Below are 18,344 nucleotides of genomic sequence, written 5' to 3' on the forward strand. Positions count from 1 at the left end.
TTCTAATGATAGGGCTTGAAAGATGAACTCAAAATAAATTAGAGGAAGAAAATGCGGAAAAGGAGAAGTAACGAAGTATTCGCGATGGCCCTGACAATCAGCATTATCTCTTACCACGTTGCTTTGGAGCCAATGTATCTCTTCTCCAGACACACGTCAAAGGCACAGGCATGCAAACGCAGTGCACAGCAAGCGCCGCAACCCGTTCGCTCGTAGCTTCAGCAACAGCCGTCTCGCGTTGCAGGTCTATGTGTCGAGTGCTGCCATAAGAAAGCTACGTGAAAGGGAAACCTTGTGGAAGGCAAACTACATGAAAGTGTTCGTGTCTTTCTGTGGCGCCGTTTCAAGGAAAAGGAAAAATTGTCATCCACGAGACTGGAGCACCAAGCTACAGCGATGAACGCTTGTGTGCGTAACAGTGCAAAGTGTGGACTTCTCTCTTCCTTCTCTTTCAATCCCCTTTTCCCCCTTCCCCATTGCTTGGCGCTGAGCTGTGCTCCCTGAGTGGCTGCAGATGACAGTGCCAACCTTTCCTTTTTCACGTGGAACCACTTGTCTTTCCCCACTGCAGGGTCGCCTACTGGGCTCAGCCTGGTTAACTTCTCTGGTTTTCCCCTATGACTTCTCTCTCTCTCTCTCTCTCTACAAACGAACGCACAGAGGAAACTCCGTACTACAGTTGACAGGATGACAACTGTTGCCTTTTATGAACGTTTCTCCACCCTAGCAGGCTTCTGGAGAACTGATTTGTCAAGAAAACCACAGCAGCATAGAAAGTATAGGTGTGTTCTGAATAAGTTTTGGCGCCGTTGTTTTCACCTTCTGGCGAGAGAATAGACAGCACGATGTCCTGAAATAGCAGTTTGCTTAATCGTTGCAGAAAGCCACTTGCCGCCACTTTTGTTTCCCCAGAATCACGATTCCCTGCGTTCACGTATATGCTCGTTGGTGAAAACAGATCTAAGTGTCTGAGCGTCACGTCATTAGAAGAACTAGCGAAAAAATAAATAGGTGCTCTGGAAAGGACCGATGAAGTTTACCTAGGAGAATATGTCGCTCGGGGTAGCCCTCACCTTTGCTATCACCTGCAAGTAGAAACGCTTCGTAAAGTACGACGCCAGCTTCCCCAGCTGTACGACCCTGGGACAGGACACCGATGTGTACAAGCTGTTGTCTACTTACACAAGCGCACGACATATTCGGGAGCCGTTGCTCAGGTGGTCTGACCTCGGGAGTGACCGGCATGCTGACTTCAGCAAATGAGAGAGAGAGAGAGAGAGAGAGAGAGAGAGAGGTTTTAATGTAACTTGAAAGAGCGTAGTTTTGGATATGTTGTTATTCCATAACATTTATGTTTTTAGCGCACAAAAAGGGATGCTGAGCGCTGTGTCTGCGTCTTACCTCTCTCTATCTCTCGTCCCTTTGTCGTACGCTAAAAAACTAAAGGGCTTTAATGATATGCTGAAGATGTTAGCCTGGCTGTTCACTTAACATGCTACCCCAGGTCCTGGGCGATGATTACGATACATACAGTGATAAACAGTTAAAAGCACCTGCAGTCACAAACACACACACTTCATCAAGTGGATTCAGCAAGTCTTTAATTACAGAGTGTTACTGAACTTCCTGCATGATGCAGGGTTGCATTCATATTAATAAATGTTTACATATTTACTATGACCGAAGGTATCCCTACTTGAAATTAAAAATAAAAGGAGAAAAATGCAGCAAACGAGAGTGTGGACTGATTTGCTGTTTCACGGAGCTAATAGGAGGGCTGCCTGTTTTCGGCCTTGCTAAATGCTCAAGGCTCTCCAGATGCCATGTGTGTCGTATAAAGCGATGCGTCCAAACGAATACGTGGTTTTATACATGAATAACCATGCGCTAATATGAAAAGGCGGATATAAATCGGCATTAAGTGGCAACGAAGGACAGTAAGTTCGATCTACCGAGTGGACGAGGGCCTGATTCGTCTCGTGTACTTTGTCGTCTAGCAGGCACCCCAGTTTATCAGAGCTAATCGTGTCTGGCAATCTTTTCGATCGGCCGATGAACAGAGAAATTTTTTTCTTCCAGGCGCCATGAGGTCCTTTGCTCACAGCGCGCGGGTGGCGCCTCAGCAGCGTTCGAAAATAACTTACTGGAGGCGTAAGGTCAGGAATAGTCGCGTTAGTCGAATGTCGAACCGGAAGGCTTTGACTTTGTAGCTATTCTTAGTTGACGTCGCGGAAGCTTGTCTGGCACTTGAACAAAGTTCTCCGTCCAAATGCAAACCGCGCGTGATTTCTTGTTTTTCGCTTTTTTCTCATTGTGTTTGCCTCCTTGTTGACCTGGAACCAGATTGAGCTTGTCCTTAGCTTTGGTGTGTGACTGCTGATTTAATTTGTGTTTATCTCTCTCTCTCTCTTTCTTAAAAAAGAAATTCTTGGCTAGCGCACATGATTTCTGTCGAGTCACTCGTCTGTCCGCTGCTGACACTGTAGCTTTCAGGAATGAAGCGCCTGTTGAAGAAAGCGGGCGAGACGTCAACGCACAGGACAGGCCTCCCAAGAAATCATGAGCAGAGTTAGAAAAGACGAATGACTTCGTTGCTGAAACTAACTTAAACAGCTCTGCGTACATGGAAACGTGACAGAAAGTCTACAACACGGTCGCTCCCGTGTTGTCGTTTTGTTTCTGGCTCTGCCGTCCTTGTTATGTATAGCACACTACTTTCCTAACACCTCCTCAGCTTTCTTTCTCGGTTTAATTTATATTGCACACTCTTGAAGTTTAGCACACTTTGTGGACCCATACCGAAACCTTGTTTTTGCAGCACCGTCGTTGTCGCGTCGAATAGGAAGTTAAGGACTACACGTCAATGAATGAATGAATGGTGTTTTATTTCTTTTCACATGGAAAAAGAGGAGACAGGACTAAAAGCTAGGGTACAGCTTGACGAGGGTCCCGCCCCCTTATACGTTTGACAGCAGAGAACTGCAGGAACATCACGAAAAATGAATGTGTCATGGCAGGTAACGGCTCTATTTTATTTCGCCTTGGCAATCTTAAAGGTTCAACAAGATCTCAATACACAAGCGTTTATGTAATCGTGCCCCATAGGAATGCGGCCGATGCATGACGGGCAACCTGGCGAGCTGCATCGCGCTTCTGCAACGGTATACTGAGCCATAACGACAGGTTTGGAGTGGACAAGGACAAACAGGGTTGATGTTGAAAAGCCCGTGCGAATTTGGCTGTCTTGTGTAGTGACTGTGGGCAGCACTTTCGCGTGAGGCATGCACACAAAGAGGTGTTAATGTTTATATGCATGTGTTGGGCACGAAGGCCTCTTTAGTGACTTTGCCACATTTGCTGATTAACTTTTCTTATTGCAGCCTGCTGATCGCATGGACGTGAGATGGCCTCGAGCGGCGCTTCCAAGTTTCTATGGCGGCACGTTCCAGGTACCGAGTTCTTGCTCATTTTTTACAACGAAGCTTACTGTGAGAAACAGGGCAGAGAACACGTGGAGAAGTGGTGTTACGGAGAGGATGGAGACTATGGAGGGGGTGCCGTGAACGAGCCATATGAGGGTCTTCAGGATCGTTAGAGGGTAGGAGCGGGATGGAGAGAATAGTCACCGCCTTTTAAGCGTCCTTTGGAGGATATCCTAAGAAAAAAAAGGGCTTTGAATTCTGTTGAGCAGTTATCTATAGTTTCAACATGTTGACACGTATGACTCTTCGTTAACAATTGAACTGATGGGGCCGAAATAACCTTGCCAACTACAGCGTTGTGATTCATTGCGATCTAGCCTATCAACTCTTCTGCTCGTCCGATCCTTTTAGTTGCGAAAGCAAAAGTAACACTCTCACAAATAAAATTCGCTGACATTTCACCATGGATTTACCCAATCGCCTTCCAACCGTGTTGAAAAAAAGTACTTGCGCATAATTGTGTGAAAGTCTGAGATAAATGTGGAAGAGTTTCTTTCAATAATCAGCTGCGCAATCGCGTAAGCATTTGAATGGCATGCGAAAGCGCGCTAGTTCTCGCAACTGCGTGGAGTCTTCCTCTTCGCGCATGCGTTGAGTAAATTTCAATAGATAAATACCATTCACATGGAGTAACTGTTGCTGCACACTGCCTTAACCTCTGCCAGTGAGAACACCAGCTGAGCCAGTTTGAGTTGATAAGCGACTGTATAGAGCCTCCAACACGAACCGTGCTAACCGAGGTTCATATTAGCATCTGAGTCTAGAGATCAATACCTCACGTTTCCTGAACAGTTGAGCACAGCTTTGATATAGTCCAACGTTCAACGAAAACTCGTCAGGTTAGAGTGGTATAATAAACGTGCTTGTTTTGTTTCTTGCCGTTTTTTCTTTCTTTCTGAACAGTTTTAACGCAGAGATAATTACGACAGCGCGGTATTTCGAATACCATGATTCTGTGAAACAAGTTCCGACGAAATATCATGAGCGTTCCCGCGGTCTACGAAGGCACCCTTCCTAGTTCTGACTTAGGAGGGCAATCTAGAACTTGTAAGGGCTGAGAATTCATAAGGAGCACTCTACTATGGCGTGTCAGTTTTACTACATCAGACTAGGATCGCATTGGCGTCTGAGTTCTTTACTCTTCTCAAGCTACTGATTACGTATCATGGGACAACGTCCTCTGCAATACTTATCCGCGCTTTCACTGTAAAGTTTGTTTTACTTAGTTTTAAGAGAGGACGTATGGATCTGCTTTCGACACAACCTCCCCGCCCCCCAACCTCCTTCCACTTCCTCCCCCAGCTTTCTGGTGCACACTGTACAGTGTACGACAAATCAGCCCATACTCGTTGTTGCCTCTGCCATGGACATATGAATGGGCGCTCGGCTCCTTCTTCGTGGGTGGCAATCGTGTACCCTTCCTTCAGGCTCTGTATACTACATTATAACTTCCTAGTCCGCGACAATAACGTCCTCCATATTGTGCACTGTCTGCAATAAATGATGACAGTGCACACGCCGGCAGTTCACAATAACAAATCCCTGCACGTTGCATTCTTTCCATAAAGTCGCAAGTTGCGCTGTTATCATTTATGCACCGAAGCTACACCAAAACTAGCATGACAGTTTCCTGCGTGAAGCATTCTCTTTTATCAGAGACACACAAGGGAAAGTCAGATGCACAGGTTGAAGTGTTTTGTGCCGAAAGCACTTTCACACTCTTGGGCCCGAGAGATACCCCATAAAGAAGAAGACAGACAACATTTGAAGCCCATTGTTGAAGAAACGAATTTCATAACGACGTCGTGTTGGACTAGTTGGTGATATTTAGGAGTGAAAACGCTGGGGGCGAAAGACACCCCACGGAGGACAAGACGGATGGTCATCTACATTCTTGTTTGTGCTGTCTTTCCCGCACCTGACATGTTCAGTCATAAACAGAATCAACTATATAGCGAAACGTCACGTCGTTTTCCAATCCAATTTTAAACTCAGTGCCAAAGGTCCACTCGTCTTTATGTAATACGTTCAGTCATGCACAGCTATGACTGGAGGGGTAGCGGTATCACGTGAAAAGCAATGGGACAGTGTGGGCGACAAACTTTCAGACAACCAGAGTGCCGAATAAATAAATGAATGAATGAATGAATGAATGAATGAATGAATGAATGAATGAATGAATGAATGAATGAATGTTGTTTCACTTCTAAAGAAAGAGGAGTGGCCGGGGGGTGTGGGTGGGGGGGAGGGACGTCTATGGGCTTCAGTCCCAGAAAGCGTGCCTCACCACCTTATGTGGCTAGACGTCCGTCTACCAGTAGTGGTAGGCCTCCGCTACCTCCTCAGCCCACTTCAGGTCTCGGTCCTGTAGGGTGGGATCGGAGCTGCGCAAGATATTCTCTCATATCTCCTCGCTACTAATTAATGGTTTGAAATCGCAGAGGAGAGTTATGATGGGGTCTTGTCACATGATATGGAGGAGATCTTCTATCTGGACAGGGCAGAAGCGACACTTGGGTGTCGGGTATGTGACGGAAAAGAATAAGTGCGAAGTGCGTGGGGTAAGAAAAGTGGGAATTTGTAGTTGGCGCCGCAATATTTCTTCCTGGCGCGTGCTAGGCACAGAGAGAGGTGGATACATTAAGCGTTGGGGTATGTAATATGCGCAAATTTTATGGAATGTTGTTGGGAGCCATTGGGTTCTAGAGTTAGGCCCACATTTGCGGCCACTCGGTTCGTGAATCCTCAAGCAGTGGCATGAACCATTTCGTTGCCTTGAAGTCCTTGATGTACTGGAGTCCAGGTGAGGACGGCATCGTTTTTTGGTGGGTGAGTACAAGTAGAGTGCGCGAGGTTGGTAATGTAATGGTAAAGTTCCGGATAGCAGTCTTAGAGTCACTGATGATGACATCGCAATCAAGTAGTCCCGATGGGAGGGCAATGACGGGCTTTTCCGCGCGGCCTGCCGAGGTGTCCTTGATTGACGCTGAACGAACAGTGTTGCCCAGGGGAGGCATTCCATAAGAGTCCACCTAGTGGACTGTTCATTTCGGCCGTTCCTGATTGGCTGGGGACGCTCGTCTCCTCCTCGCTCGTACAGCTGCATCCAATCAGCAGCGGGCGAAATGGACAGTCCACTAGGTGGACTCTTACAGAATACCACCCCTGGTTGTCTACGACCGCTAGAGAATTACGATGCCTAGTGGTGCAGGCTGCGGCGTCCACATAGTAGACTCCTTCAGCCTGTTCATAGCTGCGTTGTAGTGCCTTGGCTCAAAGTATTCGGCATTTGATGTGAAACTCGGGCTGCCTTTTTCTGGGTAGAGGTTGGATGTGGTATTGGCCGTGTATGTTCGGAGGAAGTTGATGTCGCTTGTTCCCTTTGAATGGTGGAGCGCAGTGAAGTTGTCTCAGGATCTCACGCCCAGCTTCAGGCGTGGTGAGTTTGTGGTATTGCGGTGATACATGTGGTTCGGTTAATTCTTGAAGGGTATTGATTGTGACTGTGGTCATCACCCTTTGTGTGGATGCTCTAATTGGAACACCAAGAGTGACTTTATGTACCTTGCGGATCAAGCAATTTGCAGTATCCACTTCCTTTCAAAAGAGGGAGAGATATGGTTGTACGAAGGTGATTCTGCTTAAGACAAAAGCCTTGATGAGCTGAATTAACTCCTTCTCTCGAAGCCCTCCGTGTTTATTGGAATCTTCCCTATCAGGCGGAGCGTATTATCTACCGCTGTTTGTAGTGCTTGCAAGGTATGCTGATTTGCTCGGTTGCGTTGGAGGTGTAGTCCCAGGACCCTTAGCCTGTTTACCTGGGGTATAGGGAAAGTGCGAAAAATTGCAGAGCTCAGCTCTCAGGCACCCGTTCCTTGGTTAAGCGTCGGCGTTCCTCGGCATAACCGGGCGAACGCGCTTGTTCCACTGTTCGCGCGTCCGTCGTCGTATTCTACCACGGCTGGCTCCAATGGCCCTGATCATGCCAGCGTTCCCAAACTGCCCATCGCACTCATGCCACAGCTCTCGCGTTCATCGTCTTCTTCCACAGCTGGCTCCGATGCCGTGGGAGCCATATGCAGTGATTCTATGGCGCACTGCCAGTCGGTGCAGTGCTTCGAAAGTTTTGAAAGCTTGAAAGTTTATTTAACCTAACGAACGTATACACTTGCAAAGTACACACTTTTGGAGCCCAGCAAATTTGTTAAAGGGTCCATATTCGTTTGAGTCCCTTTCGATCTGAAATTCTTTGCCTCAATATATCGTGAAATGAAAACACACATCGACTTGTGCTCAAATTTCGCATTAGGGAGTATCGTAATCGTCGGACACATTTTAATTAATCCCTTTTAGTAATTGCCACATAATACTCTGGAAAAGCCAACACTTGCTGCTACGCAGTTTATAGCATGTACTTGGGACGTAGGCAGTGACGCAGGAAATTTTAACTACAGCGGCAGCTGTAGGCCGGTCCCGCTGATAGAGCAACGTGCCATGAAACGAATAATCAAACGTTGATATTCACTTTAGGATACGCTAAAGAGAATGAAGGCGAAAGCCTCTGTACTCGCGAGACATCCATTACATTACTTGGCATTCTAATTCAAATGCGTTGTTACTTCCTATAATTTGTTTTCTCGCACCAAAGGTCGTGGCTTCGAGTGCCTTAAATATATGTTAATTAGCTTCGCCTTAATTAGCACCAAAGGTTGTGGGTTCGACCATCAGTGGTGGCACCGTGAATTTCGGTGCTATTGAATTTTGGTGCCATAACACCGGACGGTAAATTTTTCGATAACGCAGGACAACAGTTTCTTTTGGACCCATGAGCCACTTAAGGCTTTCGCCTTAATAAATGTGGCCGCTGAAATAGCATGCGGCAAATCAAGCCAGTACAACGAGAGAAGAACCTTTAGAACGCTTCGTCGACTGCCCTCCTGCCTTGACGGCCGTTGGAAGATGCTCGCCTACTTCTGTTTCCTTATCCGGTGCGGAGTGACTTCCCGATCCGGAATTGCGGAACACGCTTTTCTCCACTTGGCGAAGGCCGTATGCATGCATGATTATTGTTATCTATTCTAAGCAGGCGCAAGGCAGCTTTGCCCCTGGCACGCCTTTTCTCGTCGACTGAAAAATCAGCTGTGAGTGTAGACGCGTGCAACATCCGCCTCCGCCACCGGGAAGAGATTTCCCGCCTTTCGGTTACACTTTGTTGCCCTCTTATCTTTGAGGTGCCGCTGTTGGCATGGGTTGGAGAGCGATGATAGCGGCTCATGCGTCGTTGCCAGGGGGCGTTCTTTGTTTGAAAGTGAAATTACTTTGGTTACTAGACCATTATACACAGACAGAAAAAAAAGGGCGTTTCGACAAGTCCACTTGTGGAAACATTGGCTCTCGCTTTTACCCTGTTCTCGTTTTACTCATTGTCTTGGTTTTCCATATCCCGCCTTCCCCGTGTTTTCCACAGATCAAACAGGCGGCATTATCTCCTACATTAGAACTGATGGCACTGGAGAAATTCAAATGTCGCGGGGACCCAGTCACTATGGCGTCGTGCTGCTGAATACAGGGTAGCGGATTCAATTCGTGGCCGTGGCAGTCACATTCCTATTATTGTCCGATGAGAAAAAAATAATAATAAGATAACTATATCAACCGTGCTTACGTGCACGTAGCAGAACCCAAGCTGGCCTGGAGCAAGCCGCCCTCGTCATCTACAGCGTCTGTCATTTCTCAGATGCCGCTTCGGAAGGTCGAATTAGTCGTGTGACGCAACTCCTGATTCGCAGTTGTAATGCCACAACAGAGAAATACACGCTGCCTTTTCTATCTTCTTTCCGTTCCCACACGAGGGGGACACAGTTCACCACAAACACCATGCCGGTGCCGGTTCTAGCGCCGAAACGTGAGCCGTAAGAGAAGGCGGCTTCCCGTGTGAACCGCGCCCTTTGCGCATGCGCTCTCTCATCTTCACGTAAACGCTGCAGCATCCACGATGCGTGGCGAAGCCGGCAAACCCGCGGCTCCAAAGTCCGCGCCCGGCAGGACCGAGCCCCTAACCTACCCTCTGGAAACAGCTGAGGTATGCACATGCGAAGCGAAGCCGCCGTGCCGCAGTGTGCAAGCGGTTTTTCACGCAGACACTGCGGCGGCGGTGCTGCCCACCGGCGCGATTCGCGGCCGCGTGCGCGCGACTTCTGAGAGGCGAAGGCGAAACCTTAGACGCCCTGTTTCTCTTATGCACCTCCTCCTCCTCCTCTTCCTCCTACCGCGGACTGTGCAACACGCTCGGAGAGCACGAAGAAACGGCGCATCATCGCCCGTGCTGTTCCGAAACATGGAAGTGTTTATCCTCCGAGAACAGAGCTCGTATATCACTCGAGATCTGCAGTCCCCCAAGGAGAAGATTCGCGTTGGTACGTGGAGGCTGGGAACAGGCACACACTTCGGCGAGTTTTTTTTTTGTTTCGTTTTCTTCTTTGCTTTTTTGTTTGTTTGTCTGTCGTGACCGTGCGTGTTGACCTTTATGGTTCCTCGCTGAAGTTTTCACTTGAACATGCAAGCCGCGTCTTGATTCGATGCTTAGCGGACTTCGCTATGGTCATCGACAGACGCCGCAACAAAGCTGAATGCCGAAAAATTCAAATAAGGCACAAGGAGAGGCTTAGGGGTGGGAAACGGGGATTGCGCGTTTTGAGAACGCAGTGCTTGAAGTTAACAAGAATGTTTAGGACCTACGCGTTTCACGGCGGAATCGCTTATGCAAGATCTTTTTTTTTCCTGTTCTTAGGTATATGAACCTTCAGTGGCTGCATTTTTCCTTATTGCTACTTTTTTGTTTACTTATTTTTTTCCTTACTTTTTTTTTCTAACACGCTCGAGTTCTTGCTCGTCAAGAGCTAACCGGAACCGAGGAAGAAGAAGTGCTCTGTGCTCACGCGTTGGCGCGGGACTCGCGTGTTCGCACGTTGCTTCACGCGTTCGCATGCCCGACGATCCTCGGCTTCGAACCACGCCGGATCAGACCTGTCCGCTAGCTCGCCGTTGGCGGTACGATTCAGGCCCCGAGCCTTCAAGCCGAATCGCCTGGTGTGCTGGTCGCAGCACACGGGTCGGCCGTCGCATCTTGCGAGCGTCCGTGGAACGACCGGACCCAAACACTGAGGCGGCGCCGGGACTGGGTACAGGTAAGTGGTATAACTCACGCCAGCACGCCCTTTGTTGTGAAAAAAGACCGTTTAGTCTGGCGTCCTCGTAGAACCCTTCAGTAGCGAACAGCCGTTGATACTCTGTGTGATTCTTCCCGACAAGTGCATGGCTGATACAAATTTTATTTTACATCACTGCGTGTCTTTCAACAATAGGCAATGACAATAGGTAAGGCGTATTCCAAGCTTCCTAGTAACGTAAGTCACCCATGGAAAGACATTGGCTAAAGAAAGACATTAGCGGATGCAGACCACATAATGCCAACAGACAATGAAGCCAAGGCTTGTTTTCATTGTGGGTTCATTCTCTGTTGGCTTTATGTAGTCATGATTAACAAAATCGAACCCTTAAGGTCCCCTTCTTCTGTCAATTAGCGGATGAATGAATTTAGTGCTGGTGATTCACGCTCTATGATCGTGAAAGCTTGGCCATAGCTTTTTAACCCAGATATACTTTTCCGAGTTAACTGTTGCGTGCAAATGGTTAAACAGCGGAACGATTGTTCAATGCTTGCGTTTACAGCAGATATTTGCGATAATAGAGTATTATATTTCTTGGCCAGCGGTTGGCTTTATTTGTCACGTGCCTTTGCCAAAACTGACTACGGCGTCTTGCTCTTTGAAAGCGTACATTGATACCTGCCGTATCATCGACACCAATATTCATAGCAATCAAATATTCGATGGGAAGGCGCGGATTTGTGGACGTACTAGAACTAAGGACAAGGGCATTCGTTTTCTCGCCATACGTCTTGCCAAAATAGAACTATCTTGCCAAAATAGAACTAGCCGAGCGTCATCGCATGTAAATAATGCCCCCATAAGCTGATATTACTTAAGCCAACAGCTACGCCTGTTGAACTCGAAAGACATGTTTTGAGTCAAAGCCCTCCGTTTTTTTCACAGTTGGTCATGAATCCCCCCAAGTCTACACAGCCTGGAACAAGACTCCTCGCGCCCAGGATGGTAGTGGGCGGCGCAGTGCGACAACCACGTAACATCCAGCCTCTCCTAGCCAGACCGGCACCGATGCGTGCCGGCATCGTTCAGCCAAGCACCGTTGCGTTACAGACGGGTGTCATGCCCGGCGCAGTCGTGTTCAAGACTGAGGACGGTCAGCTTCAAGTCGTTAACGTGCATCCCAGCAGCGTGCAACCGGTATCACCCGGCCTAATTGGAAGCCGTGCACAATTTCGGGTACCTGCCCCACCAGGCCCCGCACCGGTACAGCAGCCGCAGCGGCTGGTGCAGCAGATACCGGCCAGGTACATGGCTGCAGCCGCGAACATGAGGAATAGGCCTCCCGGCGGGGCACTAACATCAGCAGGCATCGTCTGCGTCGCGCAGGAGCCAGTCATGACACCGTCTCAGCCCTTGGGCGTCAAAATAGTGCCCGCCCCCACCGTTTCCGCCGTCACCCAACAGCTGGCCATACAGACGGGCCCCATGGCGGTCGGTGGTCACGACCTTGCCGGCGGCGCACCCCAAATGTCCCCGGACACGGCCAAGAAAAAATGCAGAAACTTTTTCTCGACGCTGATTCGCCTCGCCAGCGACCAGCCTGAGAACACGGCCGCCAACGTCAAGCGCCTAATACAGGGACTCATTGACGACACGATGCAACCCGAAGAGTTCACTACCAGATTAGAGAGAGAGCTCAGCTCTAACCCACAACCGTGCCTGATCCCCTTTTTACGCAAGAGTCTTCCTTTGCTGAGGCACGCAATGCTCACCAATGAACTCTCCATCGAAGGCATTCGTCCTCCACCGCGCAGCGCCCTCTGCATGCCGCCGCCTTCCCCTCCTATCGCGCGTAGTCTGCAGAAGACCGCCGCAGCCAGGACGGTGTTGCCGCGTACCGCAGCCGCGCAGCTTCAGATGATCCCTCAGAGGGCTCTAGCCGCCGCTCAAATGGCCGGTCCCGTCGACCTGCAGGGTCTGCTCGCCCAGCAACAAAGGCTCACGGCATCCGTCTGTCCAGCGCCCGGCGCCGGCGTCACACCAGGAGGCGGCAAGAGCCTGCTACTGGCCAGGCCTCCCAGCTTCGCCGCCGCTCTTCCGCCTACTGCTGGCGGCGTCTTACCTTTCAAGGTGCCGGCTCCCATGTCGACAGCGCCGCAGCCGAAGGGTTCTCTCTGCGCATCGACCGGAAGCATTAGCGGCGGCGGAGGGGCAAACACAGCCAAAGAAAAGCGATCCGCAGGACCAGCGCTGATTGACGAGGACATCAATGACGTCGCCACCATGGGCGGCGTCAACGTGGCCGAGGAGTGCCGGACAATCCTCTCCACTGGCCCTGGCGACGACGGCGCCGAGGTGCAAGCTCGCTCTTGCAAGGACGAAAACTTCCTCTTCACCGCCGCGCTGCACAAACGGATCAGTGCGCTGGCCGCAGTCCACGGCATCGACGAGGTGTCGGACGACGTCGTTGCCCTTGTGTCCCACGCGACCCAAGAGCGCCTGAAGACGTTCATCGAGAAGCTTAGCGTGATCGCCGAGCACCGGCAGGAGAACGCGCGTGCCGATCCGCACTATGAGGTCACGCAGGACGTCCGCCAGCAGCTGCGCTTTCTGGATGAACTGGAGCGGGCCGAGAAGCGGCGGCACGACGAGGAGGAGCGCGAAATGCTGCTCAGGGCGGCGCGGAGCCGAATCAGGGCCGAGGACCCCGAACATCTGAAGCTGAGGCAGCGAGCTCGAGACTTGCAGAGGGCCGAGATGGAAGAGGCGAGGCAGCGCGAGGCCAACGTGACAGCCCTCCTTGCCATCGGAAACCGTAAGCGCCCCATGCCTGTCGCGGCACCGGGAGCAGTGCCGGGGCAGCAGCCAGCCCCTTACTATGCTCAAGTGCGCAGGCCCCGGCTGAAGAAGGTCAGCCCGCGAGACGTGCTGTTCCTTATGGAGCAGGAACGAAACAAGTTCCACCGCGAGTTCATCTACAAAGCGTACATGAAGTACTGAACAAACACTTTCTTTTCATCCTTTGTCATCCAATGATTTCTGCATGCAGGTGGCATACACTCTTCTGCTTTGTTGTTGTTACCACACTTGTTGTCCATAAAAGGTTTCATGTACCAGTGTAAAATGTGTTCCTTTTCAGAATAAAAAACGCAAACAGCGCGGACAGATTGCGATTTAACAGCAAGTACGCGTTTGGAGGCCGCTGACGGGGTAATTGAATAAAATCACATTTTCTTCCGAGGCAAAAACCACTTCATGATGACTGTCTGCTTAGACACTTAGTCTATGAACATTCATTCCTAGCAGACACGAGGCATCAATTTCAATAACTTTGTCATATGCTTTTCGGTCTTCGTTTCTCTCTCTCTCGTCGTATGCTTTCATAACGTCCTTGGAAGTAGTTGCTGTATTTATTTGCAGTTTGCTTTGTACTCGATCATGTGGAAGTTGTTAGCAAATACATAATTCAGTACGGTTGCGTGGCGCGGCGTGTTCTGCTGAGGAACATTTCCAAAATACCCGTTTATGAAAACGGACCAGCTTATTTCTCCGCGCTCGTGCAAGGATAATTCTATTCTATGGTTAGGGCAGTCTTAATCGCTCTCGATTATGGAAGTGGCTAATAGTTGCCGCGGCTGCCTCATTTTGTTCGCCTTTTGCCTTTTTACGTCGCTCAGTGCCTCCGAATTGAAAAAGGAAGTAAAACAAGTTAAATGTTTTTGATGCTTGGAAACAAGATTCCGTTTTCATCAATTCTCCCGAGTCATTTTTCAGAACACGTTGGCGGCGTTATCGAGAACCACAAGTTTTTTTTTTTTTTCAGACGCTGCTATCAAAACTATGTTCGGCTACCGTTACTGATTTCTCCAAAGGACTAATTCGTTTAAGCTGAAACTTATGTTTGATTACATTTTTCGAAAACATGCAAAACTTCTTCGAGCGCGCACACTTCAAGGTATCCTTCAAGATAATCTTAATCAATTTCCATCTCACTTCGTTATTTCTACGGATGCAACACAAAATTTAGACGAGGCCGGAGTCGGCATCTTTTCAAATCAGCTTATCTGGTCTTTCGCTCTCCGTCTTGTTGATTATACCCATATATTTTTTGCAGAGTTTCTGACAATTATTCGGGCAATCACAAAATTGGGTTCACAGATATCTCAAGTAATAATTGTTACCAATGCGCTTTCGGTTTGTACACATTTAACTTCTGATGATCTGTCACCCTTGCCCCGGACAATTTGTCTGAAGTGCGCTTTGTCTGGGTCCCCGATCATACTAGAATTTTTCTAAATTAATCAGCTGACTCGCTCGCATCGTCGTCACTAATTGGCCCATTCTTAAATGTTCTCCCTGGTTTCGCTTTTATAACAGGAGCTAGATTAAAACGCATTCTATTTCTAAATAGCTATTAATCATCCCTACTTCCCGCAGATGCTTCTAGGCATCTAGATTTCCGGTAAAACACGAACAAATGCCTTTCACGAAAATGGGAAATGACCTTATCAAGATTCTGTCGTAGAGTTCCTCGCCTAAATTTTTACCTTCATAGATAAACCATAACTAACCTCTGCTCTTTTTGCCATGAAACGGAAACTATGGACCATTTCCTTTCTTACTTACCACCGCTTGTCCTCCCTCCGCAGAATGTTCCTCGTATTTTCAACTAGTAAACTGGCATTAGCGCTTACTGCACCAAGTATTTTGTCCTTTGGTGCCTGTCAATTAGGCATAAGCTATGGGTCAATGATTTCTGCTATACACAAGTTCATTGAAGAGTCAGGAAGGCTTCGCTCCTAGGTACCGACTGTAGGACACTTTATTTTGATTTAACCTAAATTCATGTATAGGCGTATAGGCCATCTAGTAATTTGTATTACCATTTAGTCGCCTAATGGTTCGTTTCGAATGTTTCCCTTCACCTATTTTTGTATTTCGTTAGATGCTCTTTTCAATCAACCTGGTGCGACCGATCGCCCCTGTGGGTACGAGCCAAGTTTTGAGGCAAGTCCTTGGTCCCTTCTTATTGTACAATGAATTTGATTAATTTGATTGCCTGGTCGCTAGGATTTATTTTTTGATGAAATAGCGGATTAACTCGCGAAGACATCTATTTACGGCCCTGTCCTTCCTGTGGTACCATTGTTTACTTATTTCACTGCGGTTAGATTCCGCACGCGTACGCTTAAGCAAGCGTTGTCTAACCCCATCTCTTGAGTATTGACGCCTGCGAATACACTTACAATCCCACAAAAGAGTGGAAGATGCAGTGGAACGATATATTTTGAAGTCTCGCAGGGAAGTATCAACACTTCTCAACACACCATTTTAACCGCATTCGAGAGAGCCTCAATCAACGTTAGTGATTCTATACCCAGTGGAAGCCTGTTATAGTGTAAGGCATGTCATTATGCTCAGGCAACCTTGAAATCAGTCTGCAAAAATATTAGGCTGTGGGTTTCAAAGTTCTAAGGTAATGACTATTATATATAGAGAAACCATAGAGGAATCATAATTAGTTGTCTTACGGTTTCTCTTGCCTATTCTTCGCCTATCTCCGTTTTTCTTGGTACGTTTTGTGGCTTAGGTTTGTTATAATCGTTATAATATTGTTTATGCAATTTTTTACCGTGTCTCATGGCTTCTGCAGGCACGCTGGCATAAGGCGAAACAAAATACCCTGTATGTTATATGGAAGAAACCCGAGTGGCACGGTTCACTGCGAGACCAGAGGTGCGTCCTATCCACTTGGTGACTACTTTATCTCACGGCACCCCCCACCCACTGTGGTGGCTTCGTGGTTATGGCGTTGTGCTGGTGAGCTGGAGGTCGCAGGTTCGATCCCGACTGCGGCTGCCGCAGTTAAATGGGGGCGAACTGCCAAACGCCCGTGTAGTTAGATATACGTGCTCCTTAAAGAACCCCAGCTGGCCAAAATTTGCCCGGAGCGCCCCCCCCCCCTCTTCGGCGTGCCTGTGAATCGGGTTGTTGTTCTGACGCGTAAAACTGGGGAATTTAAATTATGACGAGAAACGTCTCTCAGATCGATCAGCACAGGGGGTCGCTTGCTATAAAACCGCATATAGCGAAAAAATTTGATACCATTATCGTTTACGTCTTTGCAACGATATTACCCACGTGTCTTGCTTTGTTATCCTTGTAAAGAGGAATAATGCGGTTACTCAATCCTGCACTGGTCGGGCGCACAGATGGCGCTGTTGTCGCACCAGGCATGACGCAGTGGGAGTTAAATGTAGCCTCTCGCTCGGCGTTCAGAGAGGCTTAGCTCGGCAGTAGGTTTGTCGATCAGAGCGGGAGTGGTCGCGTTTGAGAGAGCTCACTCAGCCATAGCAGGTCTAGCCCACCAAACCCGAACCCGTGTTCGCCAAGACTCACAAGGCCTAGGAATGTGCAGTTTATTGCGGCAATTTCGCGCTTGCTCGGTTATGTCGCCCGCGCGTCCGACACGTGCAGATATCGCGGGAAGGGGCTCGGGCTGCAAGACGAAGGGATGCCAACTCGCGCCCACCACCTTTGAGGGTGGCGGGTCCACTAAGAATAGGGGTCGAGCACGATTGCAAGAGAAGAGAGTGTGACACCTACTATAGCTGCATCATACGTTAAGTGTGCAAGTCTTCTAAGCCTCAGCAGCACGCACAAGATGTTATGCGCATCCCACTGCGGCTGCGTCCGCGATGCAACCTGCTCGATTTTCCTTATTTTCATTGCAACCTCTGCAACATCGGATCATATTCGACTGAAACAGCGCAAATAAGGCACCAAGTAGGAAATGTCTGGCGCACCAGTTCTTTTTCTGCCCCTCGGTTCGTGAGTGCGCCGCTCCAGTCGAAGAGGAACCATACGCAACTTTCCCCAAATGTCGATATATTGTTGGTTAGACGTGTTTGATCCCATTTTTCTCACTGCTGGAACGGAACTGTGCCGGTGTTAAAGACGCTGCAACGTTCCACCTGAAGGCCCGTCGTAGCTTCCTATTTTCTCTCGTTAGCATGTACTCAACTGGAACCGCGAAGCGACTTTGGGATTGAACGTGTTCGCTTTCCGAGTTCGGAAACAGAATTGCCGCTGTCGCAGTTCATCGCACCTTTATTTACGGCACCTAACGTGTCTGTAAAAATGAAGCAAATTCATTGAAACACAAGAAAAAGAGAGAGGACAACTAGGCCGAAAGACGACAAGAAGAGTTATTGCCTTCGCAGCACGTCAATGTCTGGTAGGGAAAACGCGCGCAAGGCAACGTAGCGCAGCTGCTGTCGTCTCTTGGGGGGTAACTGACGCGTGCGTAAAGAGCGTTCTCGAGCGAGAAATTAATTTGCATCAGTTGCGTTACGAGTCGTCTGAAAAGTTCTGGCGGCGCCTCTTTCTATCCTCCGCTCCGGCCTGAGTCAGACAGCGAGACGATTCTTTTTTTCGCGTTTTCTTTAAATTATTTTTTTTTACAGCATCAACGCCAGAAGAGTTCGGTTGCTAACATAATCGTAGCCTTGCAAGAGAACAAGCAGTGATTCATATACGACTGAAAATCGCCTGTTCCTTTTCGTTTTTTTTCTTACAGGCATTTATATTATTGAAGTGCACATGTAAATACATATTTTTTTTTCGCGCTGTAGTACGCTTTCCTTCTGCGTCCCTTTTTTTTTCTTTTTTTAATTTGTGGAGTGTGATGAGT

The 18,344-nt window shown here is 48.6% G+C and overlaps 2 protein-coding genes across 19 annotated transcripts in view; both read left to right on the plus strand.

The window, feature by feature from the left end:
• Positions 1-18,344, plus strand: part of LOC139059245 (uncharacterized) — a 349,734-nt gene that overhangs the window by 233,955 nt on the left and 97,435 nt on the right. For 7 of the 18 annotated variants that reach the window (XM_070537402.1, XM_070537404.1, XM_070537401.1 and 4 more), the window contains 3 exons: positions 3,381-3,449; positions 15,597-15,658; positions 16,305-16,387. In XM_070537402.1, the coding sequence (XP_070393503.1) occupies positions 3,404-3,449; positions 15,597-15,658; positions 16,305-16,387 (191 nt within the window). In that variant the 5' untranslated portion in view covers positions 3,381-3,403. The remainder of the gene's footprint in view (positions 1-3,380; positions 3,450-15,596; positions 15,659-16,304; positions 16,388-18,344) is intronic. The other 11 variants (XR_011514019.1, XR_011514017.1, XR_011514020.1 and 8 more) reach the window with 2 other exon arrangements.
• On the plus strand, positions 10,409-13,764 carry LOC139059242 (transcription initiation factor TFIID subunit 4-like). The gene is made up of 2 exons (XM_070537393.1): positions 10,409-10,669; positions 11,597-13,764. Exon 2 carries the CDS (start codon positions 11,603-11,605, stop codon positions 13,649-13,651), a length of 2,049 nt encoding a protein of 682 aa, XP_070393494.1. The 5' UTR covers positions 10,409-10,669; positions 11,597-11,602; the 3' UTR covers positions 13,652-13,764.

Source organism: Dermacentor albipictus, chromosome 4, assembly GCF_038994185.2.
Source record: "Dermacentor albipictus isolate Rhodes 1998 colony chromosome 4, USDA_Dalb.pri_finalv2, whole genome shotgun sequence".
NCBI lineage: Eukaryota > Metazoa > Arthropoda > Arachnida > Ixodida > Ixodidae > Dermacentor > Dermacentor albipictus.

Coding starts and splice junctions, on each gene's coding strand:
- LOC139059242 (XM_070537393.1), top strand. CDS start 11,603: ATGAATCCCCCCAAGTCTACACAGCCTGGAACAAGACTCCTCGCGCCC.